The 22,473-nt window shown below is 44.5% G+C and overlaps 1 protein-coding gene across 8 annotated transcripts in view; it reads left to right on the top strand.

Moving 5' to 3' along the window:
* Nucleotides 1–22,473, top strand: part of RNF220 (ring finger protein 220) — a 222,259-nt gene that overhangs the window by 191,630 nt on the left and 8,156 nt on the right. For all 8 annotated transcript variants that reach the window (XM_064719305.1, XM_064719303.1, XM_064719302.1 and 5 more), the window contains 5 exons: nucleotides 827–913; nucleotides 2,208–2,263; nucleotides 3,965–4,043; nucleotides 18,875–18,983; nucleotides 20,093–20,167. In XM_064719305.1, the coding sequence (XP_064575375.1) occupies nucleotides 827–913; nucleotides 2,208–2,263; nucleotides 3,965–4,043; nucleotides 18,875–18,983; nucleotides 20,093–20,167 (406 nt within the window). The remainder of the gene's footprint in view (nucleotides 1–826; nucleotides 914–2,207; nucleotides 2,264–3,964; nucleotides 4,044–18,874; nucleotides 18,984–20,092; nucleotides 20,168–22,473) is intronic.

Genomic DNA, 22,473 nt, shown 5'->3' on the forward strand with positions numbered 1-22,473 from the left:
TGATGCAGCACTACTCTAGACCTGGTTGAAGTCTGTAGGAGACATTGCAAGGGATCATTTAGAGTTTCTCTGTTTCATAAACAATCTGTTGCCTCCATCCAGGTTTGTTCTATAATTGATAGCTTTTCCTGCTTCAAGGGTAGGAATTGAGTTTATTTTCCACAAGATACCCTTTTGTTTTCAAGGGGTTTGTGCAGTAAGCACTATTCCCCTTCCACTCTGCGAGATTTGATTTTTTTTTTCCTCTTTCATTACACAGTTCATGGGCAGAACTATCATTAAAGGCAGATTTTGGGAACTTCTCCATCTGGGAGCAGGCTCTTTGGGCACAGCTCTGGGAGAGCTGTGACCAGACTTCTGCCCCACAGCAGTTGAAATAGGCATCAAGGAAGAATTCCTGCAAGGGCATTAGACAGACACTGCCTTAGCTGTGATGAGGGGCAATGTACAGCTGTAGAATTAGGTTTTATTGAAATCTGTACCAGCCTTTAGGATTGAAGCTCCAACCCTCCACTGGTAAAAGAACTCTGTACTTCAAACACAAATTCTGCAGGTTAAGTTTGCACGGGTTCAGGAACTAGTTTTCCTTTTCCAAGAAGCTGTGGAATCATGTTACTATCAAAAGATTTCTGTTTCTCTCCAGCTAAAACAAAACTTTAATCCAGAATTTAAAGCAGGCCCCTTTGCGGATACCAACCCCTCTATTTCTTAAGGTGTTCCCAGTTGGAATTAATTTGTTCTATATCCCAGACAGTGTCCTAACCATCTCAAAAGCCTTTCTACTGTCTGCAGCAGGGCTGTATCTTCCTTAACCCTTTGTGCTCAGGTACACAGAGGCAGACATTATCCCTTGCACTGGAGAAGAGCCAGGTGAAGCCAAAGAAAGGGAAGCGCTCCGAGGTGCTGTTTTAAAGTAAGTATCATTTCTGCCTTTCTAAATTAATGCATTCATTACTTTTGGGGAGTCTCAGTTTGTGGAAAATTCCCTGTTCACTTGAGTGCAAGGGTTGCAACAAGAGCCTTACAAAGAAGCACAGTCCAGCAGATGGGTTTCTGTTTCTACCTGTGCAGCCTCAGGAAAGCCTCCCTGCACACTCACCCTCTCTGAGCCACCCCACTGCCCTGCCAGTGCCATCTTTGCCCTGAACAGTGCTGGACAGAGGATAAATTCTGGTGATAAGGAAACTGTGCTGGACTAAGGCCTTATGCATCATCTTGCTTCATGATCAAATGTGGCTCTTAGCAGTACAGTGTGATGCTGTTGGAATCTTGGTTGGCACAGTAGGAGTCTGGCATCCCTTGTGTGACTTAATTGCATCAAATTAATTGTTGTGGGGCATGCAAACTGATCCATCTGTATTCAGCTGTGGGTTGGGGCAGGATGTGTGCTCTGCCCACATAGATGTGGAGAATGTAGGCAGCCAGCATTCAGGGCACTCAGGGAAGTGTTCCAGGCGAATAAAATGAGCCTTAACAGGGAGCTAGGATTGCTTTCTAAGCCCCCTGCCCTGCATAAAACAGGACTTAAATTACCCCTCTATCTCTTTCACTGAGCGATCTTGTGGGGTCAAGGTTGAAGTGATTGATAGAGCAGTGAAATGAAATTTTCTTACTGCTTAGCCTGTCGCAAACACTACTTCAAAATTAGGTTTCACTCCATAGAAAAGTGGCATTTGCCACTGGATCCAAACCATTGGTCCAGTCAATACTTTGCTAACCATGCTAGTCCAAAAGCAGGGCCACAAAGATGCTGAAGCTCCCTCACAGCTAGGAGTCTGGTGTTGTAGCAGGAGGATTCTTGGTTATCAGTGGCTACAGACACTTAGTGCTTGGTGAGATACCTGAGTGCCTGAGGCCAGGAGATCCAGTCCTTTCATGTGGCTTGCACCTAACACATTGTTTTGCTGTTTGGACAAGGTCCTTCCTTGCACATTTCCTGGACTTGTTTACCCATCTCTACAACACAAGAGGTGATGTTGCTTGTAAAAGCACTTTGAAATTCTGTTGAGTTTCTGTAGAAATGCAGTAGTGTCACTGATGCCACGAAGCATGAGCATGTTTTTTGGCTGGTCAGCTGCTCACATTTTGAAACTTAGACTGATGGATAGAAGTATTAAGAGAGGAGTGGTAGGTGGAAGGCATAGCTTTTCCTGAGCAACAAAATTGTTTATATTCAACCTTTTGCATGTTGTCCTTTTCTCTTTTAGTGGTGGCACACCAAGTACTCGAATAACGCCAGAGTTTTCTAAATGGGCCAGTGACGGTGAGTGTTGAAATTGTAAATTGTTAATTTATGTACTGCAGGGGGGCAGATAGATAGTCCATGTCTTCTACTTGCCAGTACTTAGGAGAGGTAGTTACTGATACTCTTGCAGAGTGTCATCAGATAGGTATGCACATAAAACCACACTATCTTTTTGGAACTTCACAGCACAATTAATTGTCAGTAATGGCAGCTGGGAAGTTCCCAAAAGTGCCACCTTAACTGGGATGGTGATGAGAGATAGGGTTTGCATTGACTTGATGGCATGTCACTGAAAGGCAAACTGCTGTATTACAGAGCGAGCCAGCAGAGCCTGACAATGTGATGGTGATGTTCATCTGCTGGATATTTAAACTACACAGGTGCATTTATTATTGGGTTTTTTCCAACTGCTTTTTCTTCTCTTCTTTGAGAGGATATGCTAAAGACTTTTATCTTTTGGGTAGATCTTGGCCTTGCTGGCCTCTGTATGGCAAGAAAAGCCTACCACCCTGAAGCCTTCACCTTAGGAGTGGAAACTCTAGGATCTGTCCTATTTCATGACCTGTAGTTGAGACTCCAGAGCAAAGGAGTGAATGTGAATAGGTACCTTTGCATACAGTACTTGAAAGCTCATTGGATTGAGAAGGAAGGGGGAAGTGCTAAACCCATCTGACTGCTGGGGATTTTTATTCAATGCCAGCAGCATTGTAAGTGTAAGCAGCAACCTAGTGGAAATATGAGAATAATAAAACCTGGCGCTTTCCAGCTGTAGATGCCAAATCCATTTCCAGAGCTGGGCAGTGCTGCTGCAGCTCCCTTAGGAAGGAAACTGAAGCTCAGCGACCTGAAGAGACATGTCCCAATGATTTTGTTCCCTGTTCTGTTCCTGTCATGCTTTGGGCATTTGATTCCCAGCCTTGAAAGTACCTACAAGATATAACTGCTTGCCAGTGGGAGTGGGGGAAGGGAGCAGAACCAGTTTTGCCAAGGGCATGATGGTTAAATGGAGAACATAGGATATCTATCGCAGGCATTTCCTTCTGTAGGATAGGCAATCACATTTATTTTCTGTGATGTAGAAGCACTTGCTTGTAGGTATTATCAGCTTTAGTAGCTACAGCCATGGAGGTGGTAAGGAGGCAGCCCTGATGACATTTGCTATGAGCTGTTTTCTTCATACCTTTTACCTGAATTCATGGTGATGAACCTACAACCCTCAGGCTGGTTCATCTTCTCATCTCCACCTGGTGTCTCACACCCTCTCCTGTGCTGGGAACAGCCATGATGAGCAGACTGTTCTGTCATTCTGGTTACCTGGTATATATTTCTCTACTTGTGTCTGTGAAGTCTCCGCAAATGGGAGAGGCTGAGGGCAGGATCTGGGCTGGATGGATTTGCTCCAAATCCACCTTTCTAGAAGAGCACTTTCATGTAGCAGCTGCATCAACCCTTCTGAATTAAATCCTGGCTTAAACAATGGGTACATCAGCGGGGGTCAGATCGCTATGAAGAGCAGTTGTATTTTGGGCCGTGAATCATAGAAATACACTGTCCAGAGAAGCCCTTCCTGCCAGACAGGGACACTTAGCGTCAGTCACTTCTCTATCTCTTACCAAGAGCTGGCGTGAAAGTGTCTCATTGAGGCCCTCTGAAACTGTGACTTGCTCATTGGAATGATTTCATGTTTTCTTACTAATTTTTCTGTTCTTCCCTTCACAGAAATGCCCTCAACGAGTAATGGTGAAAGCAGTAAACAGGAGACCATGCAGAAGACCTGTAAGAACAGTGACATTGAAAAGTGAGTGTGAAGTGGGTAGCTTCCCTTTTTCTTGTTTTAAAGAGCCATAGTGTCCCATCTGGTGCTCCCAGCAGCAGTGGTAATCTGAAGGTAGGCATATTTGAAGCTTTTACCACTGAGAGGGGGAAATTGTGCTGCAACACAAAGCCTGAACTTTGAGCACTCACCACTGCTGTGTTAGCAGAGGGCTTGTGGGGAGTTCTCCATCGGGTGTCTCTGAGGGTAGGTACCCAGTGACTTGGAATTTGGCACAGCTTCCACAGGGCTTCTCCACTGGAAATTGCCTTCTTTTACATTATGTAAATAGATAGATCCATGCTTGCTCTCTCTATCCTCCATCTTTCATCTCTCAACAAAAGAGAATCTTCCCCTAGCAGCACTGTTACTTGGAAGAAGTCTCACAGAGGGGATTTCTTTTTCCCTAAGATCTATATTGAGCCTTTGCATGGTTCCTAACAGAATTCTCCGTTTCTGATTTTCTTACATGCAACCCTTTCAGTGATTCAGAAGTTTCAGTCCCAGTGTTTTAATAGACAGCAGTGGAGGGACTGCTGGACATCTCCTTTCCTGTCCCTTTCTGCTCACTGATTGTGCTGCAGTCTAGTCTGAAATAGAAATAAACGGATTTATCTGCACTGCTCATTTGAGTAACAACGTCTATTCTAAACCTTATTCCACATGCTGCTGGGGTGACTTACTGCTTGGTCAGATTTGATGGTCCAAGCCTAAAACTATAGGCTGTTCTCTGCTGGCATGGACTGCATTAATTGGGATGGGACTTAGTGTTTTAAGTTGATTATTGCCTGATAGAAAACATTGCCCCAAGATCAAGTGAGAGACCAAACAAGTTGAAGTGGAAGCAATGACGTGATGAGTTTTAAATATTACATTTTGGGGTGACATCCGCTAATGGTTTGGGATGGGGAAAAATCTAGTGGTGTAGCATTAAGCTGACTTTTCAGAAAGTTGTCATCTTCTTGTAGTTTGTTCTCCTCCCTGGTCCTGACATGAGAGCTTGCATCCCTGGCACATTTTTGGATCTCTGACAGTTCAGGCAGCCTGGCAGAGTATATGCTCACAATGAGAGTTAACTGGGGAAACTCTCTGCTGTAGAGGGAACTTTAACACTGCTTTGCTGTCTCAGCACTTTCCCTTTTTGTTAGCTTGTCCCAGATGTTGGCTGTCTGCCATTCGATGCTTCTCCTTAGCAGACTTTGGCCAAGGACCGCTTAGTCTGGGAGCCTGCAGGTCACTGCAGAACCAGCTTTGTCCTTTGAGTGAGCCAGCCATTGCATGCTGTCTTGGTGGCAAGGACTCATCCCTTCTGCCCTAATCTGTCAGCCTCTGTCTCAGCTGCTGCTTGCCTTCCCTTTGGGCCTCCTGCCTGTCAGTGCAGCAGCCCTCCATCCTCCCAGATCCACTCCTATTGAAAATCTTTAAACTGTAGGAGCTGAAAGGATTTGACATTTTCCAGAACACTTGAGCTCAAGTGATAAAATTGACATAGCTTTAATAATCTGATCAAAGAGGCTTTAGCTTGCACCTTTTGAAGGGTCCCAGAATCCTTTCCAAACAACTCTCGCGCTAACGCTGCTGTGACGTGAGGAGAGCAAGCGTGTGTGTGTGTCTATTCACACACATCTTGCTCTGCAATAACCTTGCCTGCTAAAGCTTCAGTGCTGCTAAAAGTCAGTAAAGACTGAAAGAAATTACAAGAAATTCCTCAAATGTCTTGTTTAATCTTTCCAATAATGTTAATTTTTGAAAGTAGCAGAGGGACCTTTTTGTTTAAGGTAGTTTATTTCACCAAGGTTCAGAAAACAAGACAGTGTTTCAGGTGGAGAATTCCTAGCTACCTTTTTTTTTCCCTCTCTCTCCTTTCCTTTGAGATTCATGTGTGATAAATAGTTTCTGTCCTGCCATTTAAGGAGTCTGAATTCTCTGTGTGCTTGTCTGTGTAGAGGGGTTCTGTTAAATTAATTGATAACAGGGATCAGAGCTAGAAGCCTACAGAAAAGGAGGGGGAAGGGTTTCTCACTGTCTGACTGCTTCCCACTCCACTGCTGAGCCATGATATATGGCGACCTAGCCCAACAGGCTAAATTGATTCATCTCTAGTTCCTGTTTCTTAATCTAGACCTAAATTGGTTTCATTTTTCTTGTTTTGGGTGGTGCTTACAGGAAGTTTTTGGCAGCATCACTTTACTCCATTGTTTGTAACTTCAGTTTTTGCCTTTAAATCTGAACATTATTGATTGGCACATTAAACCTTGTGTAGCATCTGATTAGCATTTTTAAAATCGGCCAGAAGCACATGGCTTAGCACCTGTGTCAGCTGTGCTCTCTGTTTAGAGCAGGGGCTAATAGTGTTAGCAGCGATCTGCCTATTGATCCTTCTCTCATAAAAATGGCATTCCTTCCTCCCCTCTTCCAAAAATAAGTCTGGGCAAAGAGAGTAGTGTAGTTTTGTTTGGTTTTTAATCCATTAATACAGTACACTGAGCAGTTCTCCTTTTGGCACACAGCTGAATTTCTTCACTTGAGCAGATTTAAATTAATCTAAACATGGGGTTTTATGGGAGAGTTTCTTGCATGTAGAACAGCTAGATGGGGTTTGGGGTAAGTCTGTGTTTTTTGCTCTGCTCCTTCTGCTGTGCCAGATCATCAGTAACTTGGACAAGTTGATCTCATTTGTGTAGTGTTGAATTTCAGGTGGCAGCCAGGGGTAGTGGGAGACATGGTGCTGTCCCAGCTCTCCTTCCCAACACTGTGAGGTGTCTCAGTGCTGAGCTTTTTTAATCTTGCCAATGTGAGGTGTCTGGAAGAGACACTGGAGTGCTGAAGGCTCTTGGGGAGAGATGAAGGAGCATCACACTATCTGAGCCCTGCCTGTCTGCTGAAGACCCCAGCCATTGCCAAGGCAGAGCTCAGCTGGTGCAATGCTCCTTTACCTCCGCTCGAGATGCAGCTTTGCTCAGAGAGCAGCTGGTCCCTAATTGCCCAGGCACCCTCCCTGATGGCCTCCACTGACGTCGGACTCTCAGCAGAAGAAGTGCTGCTCACAGAGAGCTGCAAAAAGCACCTTCCCCACAAAAAAGTCTTTCTCCCTGCCTTGTGAGGGTCTGGTGCCATTTTGAAACCGAGGTTCCCTGGGGTTAAAAGCCAGCATCTTAATTCAGAGTGCCAATGTTCAATTTTGCTTTCTGCTACAAGACTAGATTGCAGGCCAGCGAGAGAGTCTGGGTTAGTGGCCCACTGGGTCACCTCCCATTTGTTTTCCTCAATTTTGTGTTGTCATAAATTCATTCCAGCCCGTTGTGGTTGATCAGTTTATCTCCGCCGGGGCAGGGAGCGCTGCGAGCATGATGTATGGCACAGAGCATTGTAGCCAGCCTCTCCATGAATCACTCCAGCTGTTTGGTGTCAGCCCCAAAGCAAACAGGGCCCGGCCGCTGAGCATTGACTACGATGAGCTCAGTATGGGAAGAGACATGACGTATGAATGTTTATTTAATAATTCTCTAATATTTCCAACGGAGTGTGGCTGTGCCTTCTGGGAGGGGTGAAAGGGGGGGAGGTTGAAGAGGGAAACTCTAATCTGTTGGGGTGGGTCATAAATCAGGCAGACAACATCATTAATCAGGGATGGGACAGAAGTGGAAGGAGGTGGGACTGAAACTGCCATCCTCGCTGGGAAGGGAGCTGTGCTTTTTTTTTTTTTTTTTTTAAAACAAATCTTATTTCTGATTCCGCTTGGCCCCAGCCACGCTGCCTGCATAATAGCAAACCCGGACACAAGGCTGTTTAAGTGAGTGTGCTACCTCTGCTCTGAACCTTGCAATACAACCCTGCCAAGCATTAAATCCCTTTATAATTATCTTCTTTATATAACACTTCATGCTTATCATGCTTCATTGGATGAGACGCTTGTTGGGTTAAAAAGAAGGTTTTAGAGACAAAAAGCAATTGTATTTGTTTTATTTCTCCTGTCTCTTCTTTCTTCCCCTTCCCTCCCACCTCACCACTTTCCAGTCCAGCTGTTTGGAAACGTTGGCTCTGGAGGGGCTCTGGCACAGCAGCACAAGGAGGAGCATCAGTTAAAATTAAGCAAAGTTTGGATTGGGGTCCTTGTGCACAGAGACAGGCGTGTGGGAGCAGTCAGGCAGGTAGCAGTGTCTGTTGGGGTGTTGGGGAGACCCTGCTCCCAGGCAGACCCATCCAGGCAGGAGCAGAGTGTGAAGCCAGAGGATTAGCAGAGGCCTGGAAGGGAAGGAGCCCTTTCATAGCAGCTGAAGCTGGTATGTCAGAGAAAAAAGAAGCTGTTGAGAATTCACACCATAGGATAAGCGATACCCAGCCCTTCTCCACAGTGTCACACCATTTACAGGCTTTGATGGGAGACAGGAACATCTCATAGCAAAGACAGAATTAAAAAATTAACTTGAGTCATAAATGAACTAAGACTTTGTGCTCTGCTGAGCCGAGAGCATGATGCTGCTGGTGGGTTCAGTACTAGAATGGCCCACATGAACTTGGGAGAGGATTCAGGACACTGAACTGAAGTGTGGGATTGCCAAAGGCTGAGAAAGAGCTGCTGGGCTGTCCTGCTTGTGTCCAGATTTTTATCTTTATTAGGTTTTACTCCTTTTGAGTAATTCAGTAGTGTGTAACACTGTATTTGTGCTGCTGACTGGTGTTCAGTGCTGAAAGGGTATGGAGAAAGATGCTTCATTTCTTTATGAAGTGAGGCTTTGGCATTACTTCTTCCTCTGGGATGTGACAGTGGAGAGCGGAGTGCTTGGCTGTGTTTCTTTATTCTGCTCCCTCTTTTAACTGTTGGAGAGAAGTTGCATGTGCCAGTCATGGTCTCAAACATTATAACCACTGTGCAAACTGAAATTGTATCAGTGTCTGGTTCTTCACTGACCAGTGGTTAACAAAGCTCAGTGAAGCAGCCTGTGACTGTACAAGCTCAGACCTGGGGGTAGGTGATATCTCTGTTTAGTGCGGTGTTGTCCAGAGGTTTGGTCTAATTTCATGCCTTGAGGCAGTTTTCTATAGATTTGGACCTTTTCATATAGGAAGAGAGTCTTACTTCTGTTGAACTTGTGATGTTTTAAAGCTGAAGCATCTGCAAACCCAAGCGGTCTTCTGTTTTCAGGGGCAGTAGGTTCTGCATTCCTGCATAACTGGTGAAAAACCCAGGATGGAATTTTATTCCTACATTGGGGGTGTGGTTTAGGCGTCTTGCAATTTATGTCTCTTTGCCTGCCCCTTCTTTTCTTTTTTCTTTTCGTAGTTTCAGAAATGCTGTTAACTTTAATTTGTAGAGTTGCTTCCTGGGAATGAAAAATCGATGGGGGGCTATCGCAGTGTGAAATTCGACTGTCACTATTGAGCTATAGAGTTACCAAGATGTCTTAGAAGGTAAAAAATAAATCGTGGCCCAGCAAGTGCTCAGCTGTGCTATTTCAAAGGGGATATGAAGCTGATGGTCTGTTAGAGGGTACTTCAGTTAGATGGATGATGATTCCCTGTGAAATATTGGAGTTATTCCATAGGTAAGAGAAACTTTAGCTTATAAAACACAAACAGCTGCCTTCTAGCAGATGAATTCTGCCCTTAGATGTGTGAGCAGCTTGTCAGAGGAGTCGTCCCTAAAATTAGCCTGTTTTGTTTAACATTGTCTCTGATGGAGCATTGTGGGTCTTGCCATGTTCCTGCTGAAAATACTTTAAAGATGTGACTCTTTTTTCACATGCTGCAAGAATTAAGAGGCAGGGAGTGATACTATTTTTTTTTTAGGAAATGTTTGTGTGGTGCCCGGATACTCACAAGAGAAAAGTAACCATTATCTTTATGTAGGCTGCACTCCCTGTTTGGATGAAAATGTTCTTTTGAAGAGCAGAAAAGGGACCGTGTTGTGCCCTATCCTCTGCTAGTTTTCTGTCTCTCTCCTGCATCTGCTGAAGGGCAGCCCTGGCTGCACAAGACGGCTGTTAGCTGGTGGTGACAGGGCTACTGCTTTCCTTGGCACTCACTAACTGTTGTGGCAGGACTCAGTAAGTGTTTGTGCTGTGCCAGCTGCTGTATTGACAACAGGATGGTTGTAATTACAGCTCTTGGTAGTTCATGCATTTCTTGTGCTACAGTTAGTAAGTATAAATACAAAGTAGTACTTTAAAAAGGACCGGTTTTGTTAGTTCTCATTAAACCATGTCTGGGACAACTGTAGAGTGGGTAATTATTTCTCTTACACTTGCATGCACAGTTGCAGGATCACTGAGGGGTGTTTACTGCTGCAACGAGGAGTGTTAAGTCACATTTAGTTGGAGCTTGGTAAAGATTTCCCAAGGAATTCAATGACAGAAGAATTCATTGTGCTTTCATATCTCCTTTGCCTCTGTAACATAGAACCCCTTTACAGAAGCAAAGTAATAGCAAGTAATATAATTAAAGTAGTTTAATGTCCATGTTGATTTTCTGTCCTCACTTCAGTGTCAGTGCTTTTCCTAACCTTACACCCCACTGCTGCAGGCACTTCATCCTGTTTCTCCATTATCTTCTTTCTTCATTTTTGATGATTTGGCTGCAAAAAGCTATTGTTTCCTACACAGTTGCATAAGTATTCCTGCTTGTCCCTCAGATAGCCAGCTCATGACCTGTCCTTCCACTGCTCTGCTGGTTTCCTTTTCTAGCTCTGGGACCACAATTGGTTATATGATACTGATGTGCCCTGGCCTCCTTTAATAGCCTCGTGTTTCTTTTTGAAGGCACGATTACCTTAAATGATGCTAATTCTGCTCCTTTCTTTCCCTGTAAAGGAAACAGCAGCAGTGTAAAAGTTCTGGGGCGGCAGCAGCAGTTGTAGGAAGCTGTCTGGAGGATGTGTTATCGCACTGCCCTTGGGTGCCTCCAATCAGCAGTCATGAATGGAGGTTCTGGAAAGCATATCACCTCCACAGTAAAGCCCTTAAAAGGCTATAGATGAATCCAAGTGCTGCTGTAGTAGCATAGATATTTCCTGTTTATTTCAGGCATTTGGATGGGGGCCATGGGAGTAGAAGACATTTATTTAATTGCTCACAGAGGCTGGCTGCAAGACTCAGCTGCATGTCCAACCTTCTGAGCAACTTTCAGCCCTAGGAATTTGCTATTCCTCTTTCATTTCATGGCTGTTTTATAATTTTGTGCCCTGATCGTCCAGCCAAAGCTACCAATAATCCCAGACCAGCTCCAGGCCACAGTAAGATGACAAGTTACAGCTGCCATAAGTCTTCCAGTAGAAAAATAGACCTGCCTAGCTATACATGGAGCTTGGTCATAATCCAAACATGTTTACTTGTGGATGGAGGCAAGTGTCCGTAGGCTGGAACCTTTAGCCTGCGTGCCTCAGCAAGGAGAGGAGCTGCATTTTCCATTTCTACCTCCTGGCTTTTGTGGCCCTGGCTTGTATTAAGATAGAGACCACAATGCACTTTCACAGATCTGTTAGAAATACAGTTGGGGTCTCCAGGAAGAAGGATATGTTTGAAAAGTGAATAGAGATATTAACACATTAGATGAGTCATTATTTCTCTTTAGGAACATTGTTTAGAGAATCATTTTCTGATTCAGCCTGTGCTGCCTCTACAAAACCTTGCTACAGCAAACCACTTTTCCATAGCATGGCTTTTTTCTTTATCACCAAAGCTGCTCCAGTGAAGCAATGGGATTGCATTTATTTTCTCTTTGGAACAGGGAACATAGTCTCTAAATCTAATCAGAATGACCTATGCATTCTTTCTCCCAGCTTTCATGTCGAACCATAATTGCTCAAATGGCACATTTAAAATTTTGGCGCAAGCTCAGACTTTCACTCGCCGCCTTTTTAAATCAGTCCCAGTGGCCAGTGGATACTGCATAGCCCTACAAATGCATCTAAACATGCTGACTCCGAGGCTCCTTCCATTCTGAATGATCAGCGGTGCCATCTGTCTCTGTTTTGATTGGGGCTGGGCACATGTGTCCCAGCAAAACATGGGCCAAAAAAAGGGAAGAGAAAGTGCCAGCGCCTGAATTTACTTCCTGCTTCTGTAAAGACATTGTTGAGTTCTGTGTTATGGAGGCGGGGGAGATGTGAAAGCAAAATTAATTCTTCTGTCATTTAATTCTTCAGGGAATCTTTACCCAAGTCCCTACTAAATGCAGCTTAAAACGCCTTCTTGCAGCGGTAAGCTCCCCTCAGTGGTATTGCGACGGTGCATGCAAGTGTAAGAGAAATAATGCCTCTGTGGGGAAAAAAAGAGACAACATTTTTGGTTTGCATCAAGATGAAATTAGTGAGAAGCAAACTCTGAATTTGGCAAGCAAATGCCAGTATTAACAAGTTGTGCAAGCAAGTATAAAATAGAGGCACCCGTGACTGAGAGCGCCTCGGAGTCGTGTGTGTGTGCCCTTGCATGCACCCTGCTCCAAATTCACAACTTAGAACACGGAAATTAGAATGGGGAACATTGCATTATTCATAACTTGGCAACCAGAAGCCAGGGCACTTTGCCAGAGTAAACTATTCTCTATAATCACAGGTGAAGCAACATTCTTTAATATCTTACAATACAAAAACATACATTAATCAAGGAAAGAGGGCTTTTTTTTCCTAGAGGACAATAAATTAGCATCCTTGCCAATTTCCTCAATACATGTGACAACGTTTTACAGGATTATAAGTCAGCCTCTTTAAAGGAGGTTAGTCTAAAAACAAATAAACCCAATAAATGAGATTTTTAGCTAAATAAAGGGGAAGCCAACTCCAAAAACGTTGATGTCTTGCCAGGAGATTTGCTTTTAGCATTGGCAGTGTTGCAGACCCTTTAGAGGGTCTAAACTTCACTTGGTGTGATTTGACATGGCTTTTCTGTAAACAGCTTTGCTGGGCAGTTTTCTGCATCAAGGCATGCAAGCCCCTTCTGTTATAACCAGCTCATCTAGTGAAATAAAATCTCAGTACGTTGTGCCAGTCTGGTAGCCCACATGTTGTGGGGTGATTCACAGTCAATCTGCCACCAGTGCCTGATGCTGGGCTTCTTCCAGAGACTTAAGATACTGAAAATGCCTGAGCTGTATCTATTTTCTTTTAAAGCCACCTGTCACTTTTCTTTTTAAAAACTTACATGTCAGTTTAAGTGTTTTGCTTGTTAGTAGCAAAGGGGCTTTTTCAGCTTTATGTTATGTTCTGGCACTCCAGTCAGTGTAAAAGTCCTTTCAGTGTGTGGATCTCCCACTGACTTTAGTGCTGCTCACCCACATCTGCCAAAATAAACTCCCTATATCTTTAGCTCTCGTACTTGCAGCAGATGATGCTTCCTAAATTGAAAGTGGGTGCAAATTATTTCATCAGATTGAAAATGAAAGCAGTTCTTATCCCATGAAATATAGGTGTGTTTATAGTTAGTGTTTGAAACTCAGGTAGTGAGGGAGTAGTGTGTAAGACATTGTATGAGTGAGGGTTGAGACAGTGTCACTGTGCTCTGCCATTCTGCAGTGCTCCTGGGTGTCACAGAGCTGTGCTCAGCATGTTACAGGCTAATAAAACAGGGTCTCTTCTCTGAAAGAGTTGCCCTCTCACCCAGATGTAAATTGGCTATGAGAGAAGGCTGGCAATTGCATGATTGTGCACTGATGTTGGGGCCGTTTTATCGAGTCTCAAAGATTTGTGCCCCACAAAGCAAGGGCTGCGCCAGGCTTTCTCTCCTGCAGTGTAGCAGTGGTTATGATAATTGTCATCTACAGCTGAGGTTGGATATGGCCTGGGGCAATTTCTCTGCTCCTGGAATCTTACTTTAGCTTGACTTTGCCTTCAAAGCATCGACCAGTCTGTTTCTAATATTTATGATGTGTAAGCTGCTAGTGACATGACCTCTGCCCTTGGTGCACGGAGGTGGCATGTATGTTCTGCTGGGTTCTCCACTTTGGACAAGGGAGGATAAAGGCTTTGTTTAAAAATAAATACATCACTTTCAGGTATGTCAGTGGTACTGTACATTTTCCTCTCTGACAGTCTGTGTTTACAGGCAAAGGAAAGCAAAAATAAATGTATGAGGAAGAGAGAAGGTCAAAATATCAAGTGTCAAAAGTAGCCCATGAAATTTTATTGGTGGTGCATTTAATCAGTGCTAAGTGTTTTTTACAAGGTACATACAAACAGTGGAATTGTAAAAATTTATGGAATGCTGTGTACAGTGTAGCCATTTATGAAGAAAGGAAAATTTATATCCAGTTGAAATAAACCAAAGGGGAATGTTTTATGGAGACTCCTCAACAGCAGGATACATCAAATGCGATCTGGGTAATATGTGGATGGGGTATTTGCAGGGGCTTCTTTGAGGTGTTTTCCTGCTTGTTCAGCAGCCAACAGTTTGCATCTTTCTGCGGCTCCCAAATAGGCAGAATGCTGGATGCAAGGGACAGTGTGGTGTTTGTGTTTTTATGTACAGTGAAAAGGAAACACAAGTGAACAGCTGCTACTGGTATTTGTGGTACAAGGCTCTCACTCTTGGGCTTGCTCCAGTACAGCAGTTTCTTGAGCAGCCCTAAATACCAGCTGGGAAGGGTTAACCAAGGCCAATCACACTGACATCAGCATTTTTTTGTTTCCTTTTTGGTCCAGTATTTTGTTGATGATAAAGCACAGACTTAGTCAATTGAGAGATTCCAGAGCTGCAGAATCAGAGATAATTTAATTAACGGAATTGCTTGTGATTGCCCACTGGGACAGCGGGTAGGAATTGCTCGATTTAATTTGGAGAAACAAAGATCACATACATGCTAATGTTTAACAAATAACCAGTGTTTGGGTTTAAGTTTTTTAGCAAAGGGGGGGTGGCCATTTCCCAGGGGAGATTTCTCAGGACGCGATTGCTGCTCAAAACCACAGATAGATCCTTTTTCCTCTACCATTGTGTTTCTGTGCACTTCTTCTGGCCTTGTACCTGAACAAAGCAAGGATTTTCTCAGAGAAAGAAAGTGTTCTTATTTTCAGTGCTGAGGGGAAAATGCTGTGAGTAGTGGAAAAATGTGCATTGGGCGCAAAGACTGAAAATTATCACATGCTGTGTGCCCAGTCTCACAAACCTGCTTCCTGATACCCAGCATCCTCAGCTGTGACTTTCCAAGGTGTGGAAAACTTAACCACAAAGTCCAGGGAGAAGTACAGGGCCCAACTTCTCCCACAAGGAGCCCTCCCTTCCTGTTTTTGCTCTTGTATAAGCATTCTCACTCAGGCTCGCTGTGTGTGGTGTTGTCACAGCAGTCTCTACTCCACGATGGAGGTGCTCTCTTGAGACATCCTCAGCCAGAGAGGACAGTTCAGGTACTGGGGCGGCCTCTCACACCTGCTGGGGAAGCATGAGCACTGGGGCTCAAGGTATAGCTCTTGGCAGCAGTTGTGCTCAGCAGGTCTCCCTGGAGGCTGATAAATGACGTTATCCAAACACGTCAAATCAGAGCGCTGAGGCGCAAAATTGTTAAAGAGTCCTCCTGCATCCAACATGAGGTCAAGGCAAAGCAGAGAGCCAATTCCTTCTCCGTAATTCCCTCTGCCTCACTTGGCAGGGAAGCTTGTACACAGCCTTCCCCTGTCCGTGGCACTTGGCTTTCTGACCCTCGCTCCACCCTGGCGCTACCCTGTAAAAATTCTGCCCAAGGCTGCTCCCAGCTGTGTCCAGGCAGGCGCAAACAAGGTGCACACACAAGAGGGAATCCTGAGGGAGTTCCCAAGATTGCTGCTGCAGGAAGAGTTGCTCCTAAGTGATGCTTATCTTTAGGATACAAGCGGCAGGTTGACGGTAAAATGACACTAAATGGAATGGCATGTGTCCCAAGTGCGCTGGCCACCACGGGAGCCAGACACATGGGAAGTGACTCTCGTCTTTATTCCATCCCTGGAGGTAGTTTCAGTTTCCTTTATTTACTAATGTTCTCCCTATTTCCCTTGACCTCATTTCCTCCAGCTTTTCCGAAGTAACCATGCAATTATCGCTCGCTTTGGGTTGACCCTTGGCTGCCACATCCCTTGTTGCTGCTGCTCCAAGAGGTTTTCCTGAAATCTCAAGTGCAAAATGTTCACTTAGAGCCAAAACTCCTATCTCTGATGTGAAGTAGGAGCTGTGTCTTCAGCACTGTGCTGTGCGTCAGGATTTGTCCTGTGGGCTGGCTTGGCAGGAAGAACATGGAGTTTAAATTCTGTCATAGCTGAGCTTTGATCAGTGCTGGGAGGTATCGCAGTGGCTAAAGCTCCCTCTCTTACCAATGCACCCCAGTCTTGTTAATAAATGTATATTTAACAATGTCTGGAGCGTATGAAGTGATAATAACTAAATCAATACCTCCCACATTGATTGTTCAGGATCCCTACAGCGTGACGCACGCAGTGGTGTGGTAATTTTCCAGCTAACTAGCACCCTGATCTACAGCCCTCCTATTGATTGGCCATTGTATCAGGCAGCCTCTGAGCATTATTGCTTATACCTCTATTCAGCCTCCTTTTCTGATTCATTCGTTTATTACTGGACAGGTGCGATTATCTCAGAGACTTTCCGAAATTGGCCAATGGGGGTCAGCTGTTTAGGTTTCTATAAACAAACCATTTTCTATCTTCTCTAGTTGTTGCAGTGGCAAATTTTTCCTTTTCAAATTTTGACTGTTACTGGGTTGGGACTGGGGATGAATGGGCATTTGTTTGTATCTGCTCAAAGAATCAACTTTTCTCTTTCCTTTCTGAGTTGCTGCATCCATCTGAGGAGAGCAGCTAGCTCCACAGATGGTAAAAGGAGAATTTAGCAAGGGTTGAGGTTCTACTTGCCACCTGCTTTGGGCAGAAGTCACTCTCACTGCCTTTACACCTCCAGTTCCCTTGTGCATGCAGAAGGAGAAATGGACTCCATGAAGTCAAATTTATCCTCAGTATTCAGCCAGCATTAGTTCAATGGTGGGCCAGACTGGAAGAGAAACAATTTTCTCAGCCAACAATAATCTTCAAGCTATAAATAAATAAATCTGTTTCTTCCTTGGACAAAACTAACACCTTTCTAGACTTTCTTTGAAAATGCTAGCAACTCTTTCTTGAGGGTGAGAACTCAAGCTGGGATATGGTAATAATTTATACCAACGAGCAGGAGCAAGTGGGTGTTTTCACAGCAGGGAGGACTGTCTCCTACTGAAACTCTTTCATCTTGCTCCAAAGAATATTTATGTATTCCAAGACTTGAATCCACAGTGTCCCTGTCCCCAGACAGTCCTCACCCACTAGGCTATCATGGGACATTTGTATTTCTTTACCTTTTTTGCAGTTTTAAAATTGTTACCATTTGCTGGCAGCTGTCACTTGCAATGAATCTCCTTCTGATGATCTCAGCTCATGCAGAGCGTGTCTCATCAGCACAAAGGCAGGAGTGAAGCTGAAGGAGCTTTGTAGCACTGGTAGTTAACCATATACATTCCAGCAGCTTCACTTCCTTCTGAAGTGTCATAATTAGGAAAATCACCCAAGATCTCTTTTGACTAGTTCCATAACCAAAGCCTTGGGATAAGCCATCAGAATCAGCTTGTGGGAGATACCCCAAGTCCCCCCCTGCATGCTAGCAGCAAGTGACTGATGAACAAAGGAGTGAGTGCCCGCCTGCAGCGAGTGCTGAGATTGCAGCTCACTTCACTGGTTGTAGTAATTCCACTAGGCTGTGCCTTAGCCACCTGTTGATGAATCATCCTCTAAAAAGGTAGAAGACATAGGTGCCACTGTGGGTTATCTTGTGATTGATGATGCAGCTTGTGGTGTCGAGATGCTCTTCAGATTCTTCTGAGCTGGAGTCTGCTTGGAGATGCCAGAAATGCACTGACACACGTGAAAATTGTTGACTTTGTTTTTATTCAAGAAAATGAGGGCCGTTATGCCAATTCTCTTAAATCTTTTCTGGGGAATACTTGAGAGCCCCTCCCTATGGCTGCACTGTGTAGAAATCGGGTTTTGCAGCGTGCTGGAGTGATGCATCCTTGTCTGTAATGCTCCCTGTATTTCATTTGCTAAGCATTGCTGTCTGCCCTTGCTTTTAGGTTGGCAAGTTGCTCTTTTCACCAGCCTTGCAGAACCATGAAAATACACTTGCCTGGCCTCAGCACAGTGCCTCTGTGACAAAAGAGATAATGCTGCCCATCAAAAATGACCCTAGGAAATGGGAAAGCTGAGATTGTAAAGCTGCTTTTATAGCCACCCTGTTGGCACCGTGTCCACTGCTTTTGGTTTCTCCATTCTTTCAGTATTAGAATCAAAAAGCTGGGGCTTTCATTAATATAAGCCATTGTGTTGATCCTGTGTAATGAGCTGATTTTGCATTTCACAAGGCTGATGGCCAGCAAAGGCCTCCACTCTCTAAGGGAAAGAACAGCTCCTATTGCCCACAAAAAGTTATATCAGCAGCTTTAAAGCAACATACAGAACTTTGTCTCAAGCATGTGGTCCTAAGTAATCTCTTAAGAGAGACCAAAAAAAGGCAGAAAACAAACAAAAAACCCCAACAAAAATATCTATTCTTTAAATGTCTGTGTCTTGCTCCATATGAAGCTAGCAACTCCAGCACTGGTTGTGTTCTTTTGTGATGTGTTTGGAAGTGCTTAGAAAGACACTTTAAAGAATTCACACCAGGCTTTTCAGGAGTTCTTTTTTAACCCAAGTTGGATGTATTAGTTTGAAATACGATGCCATTTCCTATGCAGTTCCTATTGCGGGATCCTTTTTGCCCCAAACTTTTAACAGTCTTGTGTGCTCAGTGATGGTCACTCTTCATCATCTTTTGCAGAATTACAGAAGACTCGGCAGTGACAACATTTGAAGCGTTAAAGGCTCGTGTCCGTGAGTTAGAAAGGCAGCTTTCCCGTGGGGACCGCTATAAATGTCTCATTTGCATGGTGAGTAGCACTCCACTCCTGGTAATGAATCAGAAATGTCTTGGTATCTTTGCTGAGGAGGGGAGAAGCTTTTCTCCTTTTGCAGGCAGACTGGGGGAACTCATCACCAATTAGCCTTCCAAATTAAGGTCTTAATAACTCAAATTTCTGTATGAATTACATTGTTTCACTGGTATTTGTAGCTGTCGTTCTATATCAGGATCAAGTAAGGCCCAACTTCAGAAGACTTTCTGCCTTCCTGTAGAAAACTCCCAGATACCAGCATCCTTCTCCTGGATGTGCAAATTTAGGTACATAGGAGAGAGCAGAATCTGTGATCAGAGCTCACCTTTTCTGATGAGAACAGGGATGTTGCCCGAGCATATAAAAGTTGCCAGTGTCCTGCTTGCTCTCTGGTGATGCTGTGGCCTTCCTCAGGAAGGGCAGCAGCTCCCTCTGATGGTCCAAGCCTGCAGGGCTCTACATCTCCTGTTGGGTTTGTGTTCTGCTGAGGACTGAACATTCTGCTTGGTGGAGAGCTCCCTCTGCAACTTCAGCTTGATGCACAGGCTTCTGTCTCCCAGCCAGCTCACAGTTTGGGGGTGTGGGAGTGCAGCCCTTGTCACTCATCCCATAGAAGGGACAGCAGCTGGCTGCTGATTTCCAGAGGTTTGTTAGCAATGATAGAAGATAGCTCCTTGAGAAGGCATGTCTGCTGAAATAGCAGCAGCATTCTTGGGATGTGGTTACACTGTTCCTGCTGAGTTGTGGTAAGGGTTGATCTTACCCTGTCACTGGTTTCCATATGATCTGGTGACCTTTCTGATGAGAATAATGGCAGGTGGCCAGAGCAACTTCAGATGCTTTTGTGATAACTCTGCTGAGCTAGGTCATCACTTGAGTGGATTATGGGCTTCCAACAGGAGTTCTGGGAAGGAGACTTTCTGCCACTTCTGTACAAACATTACAAAAATACAACTTATATATTACACAAGTTGGTTCTTTTAACCAGCTTTTTTAACAAAATACTAGACAGTGTTACCCACAAAGAAAGGCATTGTGATGGGGTTGGGAGTGAAGAATCCCTAGATCACTGCTATGGAAATAATATGTTTGCTTCTTTTCCTCAGGACTCCTACACAATGCCCCTGACTTCTATTCAGTGCTGGCATGTGCACTGTGAAGAATGCTGGCTGCGGACTCTGGTGAGGCTCTTGTCTGCTTTCTTGTTCACTTACAGCCTTTTTCCACTCTTCTCAGATACTTTATTCTAGATTGCCACAGCGAGGGTGCTTTTTGGTTTATTTTAAACAATCTGAGTGCTGTGCTTGCAGATTTCCCAAGCCTGGCTGTTTAACACCCCACTCTAGCTTTGACATGGTTGTTGGAGTCGTTGCGACCCAAGCTCTGTCTTGCCCTTTGCCTTGTCCTCTGCTGCTGTGGGAAGAGCTCTGTGCCAGGGACTGCCTTGCCTTTCAGTAATTTTCTGTGGGGCATCCATGCAGAGAGGTAAAGCTGTGAGAATAGAGGCCAAATCCACTGAGATTTCATGGAGTGGGTAGCTTCTGAGAAACATAATATTCCCCTGAAGCAAAGGGAATCATCTTTAGGATAGAGGATATGGAAGGGAGCTTTTATAATGTGGATCTGTGTTTTTTAGGTTACTTGGAATAGCACTGTGTGGTTTTCAAGCATATGCCATTCTGTTTACAAGATTGAGAACTACCTTGAACATTGAATAGGTGACCCAGTGGTGTTTTCTTTTCTTGTGTTAAAACTGTGGGCTTTAATCAGCCTTTAACATCCCCTCTGCAGCTGATTTTCAGGGCTTTCATTTTGTTCAGGCTGGGGAGTGGAAAATAGTCAGTTGTGCTTTCTAGTTCTCCTGTTAGCAAGATGATACAGTGTTGGGTTGCAAAAAATACAAGGGAATGCCACTCCTAAAAACTTGTTCCTGGAAGGCATTACTCTGCTTTATAAAACACATTGTGTGCTTGGAATTACGATTAAGCTGATTGTGCTCCTTTAAATCCTGCCTTTTAAAAGTCTTGTCCAAGAAAAGTTACCAGGATGGTGAAGTGCCTGTGGGCTTGAGTATACTAATAGCAACTCAATAACTTGGCTATCCCTTGGGCTGTATTTTATAGCTCTTCAGCTACACCCCGTCACTATTTACGTTATACAAGCTTTTGTAAACATTTTAGCAGCATCTTATAAAAGACACATATGTGGGTATGTTGCTGTGAGGTGTCTGGATGAATATGTGCTCTGCCACTTTTGCTGAGTGAGGAGTAGTCTTGTCTTTCAGTGGTACTACAAGCACAAGATAAAACACTAATTTCCTCTTCATTTTCTTTACTCTGAAGTCTTTGTCCTCTCCTCTTCCCACCAGCCTCAAGTCATGTTCTAAATCTGTGGCACTAATTTCAGGCTGTTCTTAGGCTCAGCAGCAACTTAGTGCAACTTCAGTCAGATCCCTTTTTGTCGTGTTCAGCAGTCACAGCCTCTCTTGAGAACAGGGAAAGTCACTCCAGGTGCTGAGGGATTAATATTTCCCTTGCAGAGGGGAAGCCATCTCCCCCCAGAGCTCTGTGAGAAAGGTGGTGATGAATCTGGCTGTGTGTGATCTGCACATGGCTCTTCTGCTGACCAGGCAGGCGGGATGGGAGTAGTCCAGCAAGATATCATGTTAGGACTTGGCACTTGCATAGGGGAAGCAATTAATAAATGACTACTCATGTGTTCCCCAGTCCTAGCCTCTCCCTGCAGCCCCCAATTTATTAAACCAGGCCTTTTCACAAGGCATGCTTGCACTCCCTTTCCCATCTCAAAAAAATCTCCCAGCCTGTGTTCGCATGTTTCTAATGTAACCATTAAAATGTAGCCTGAAGACAGCAATAAAAACCCTGGAACGCCTTGGTGCTTTTGTGTCTTGATCAAAGTCAATGTGTGTAATCTCGTTAAGACTGCCCTCCTTCCCCCCTCCCTTTTTATGAATTTAATGGCATACAGCAGCTGGGCTCAGTGTTTAATGCTTACCAACCTGCATTGTTCTAATTAAGGTATCTCCTTTTATTTCGGGCACAAAAGAGACTCTTGTTTTTTTTAACAAGCGAGGAGCTGTGGGATAGTGTGTGTAATAATCGCTGCTGTTACCTTTCCCTGGGTATAAAGCTGGCTCCCCAGTGGGCTGGGAGGAGGGAGCCTGCGCGTGCAGCACACATGGAAAGACTTGGCTGGGGGAGAGGGGCAGTGTTTTTCTGCTGTTGTGCAATAAACAATTTGTTGGAGTTAATAGGAGTTGGAGCAGGCGGGTTGTGTCAGGCTTCCGGCCCCTTTTGAACAGTCTGGAGATCTGCCATCCACGCTGGTGAGAAGTCCCCTCTCTCCTCTGTGCCTGTGCCTACATGCCCAGCCAAGATCTAACATTAACTTAGAGTGTGAGTGTGCCTGAGAGAGCAAGGATCATGTACTGAACAAGGCCCTGGAACTGAAGGCTCAGAGTGCCCTG

The sequence above is a fragment of the Zonotrichia leucophrys genome, chromosome 8, assembly GCF_028769735.1.
Source record: "Zonotrichia leucophrys gambelii isolate GWCS_2022_RI chromosome 8, RI_Zleu_2.0, whole genome shotgun sequence".
Lineage (NCBI taxonomy): Eukaryota > Metazoa > Chordata > Aves > Passeriformes > Passerellidae > Zonotrichia > Zonotrichia leucophrys.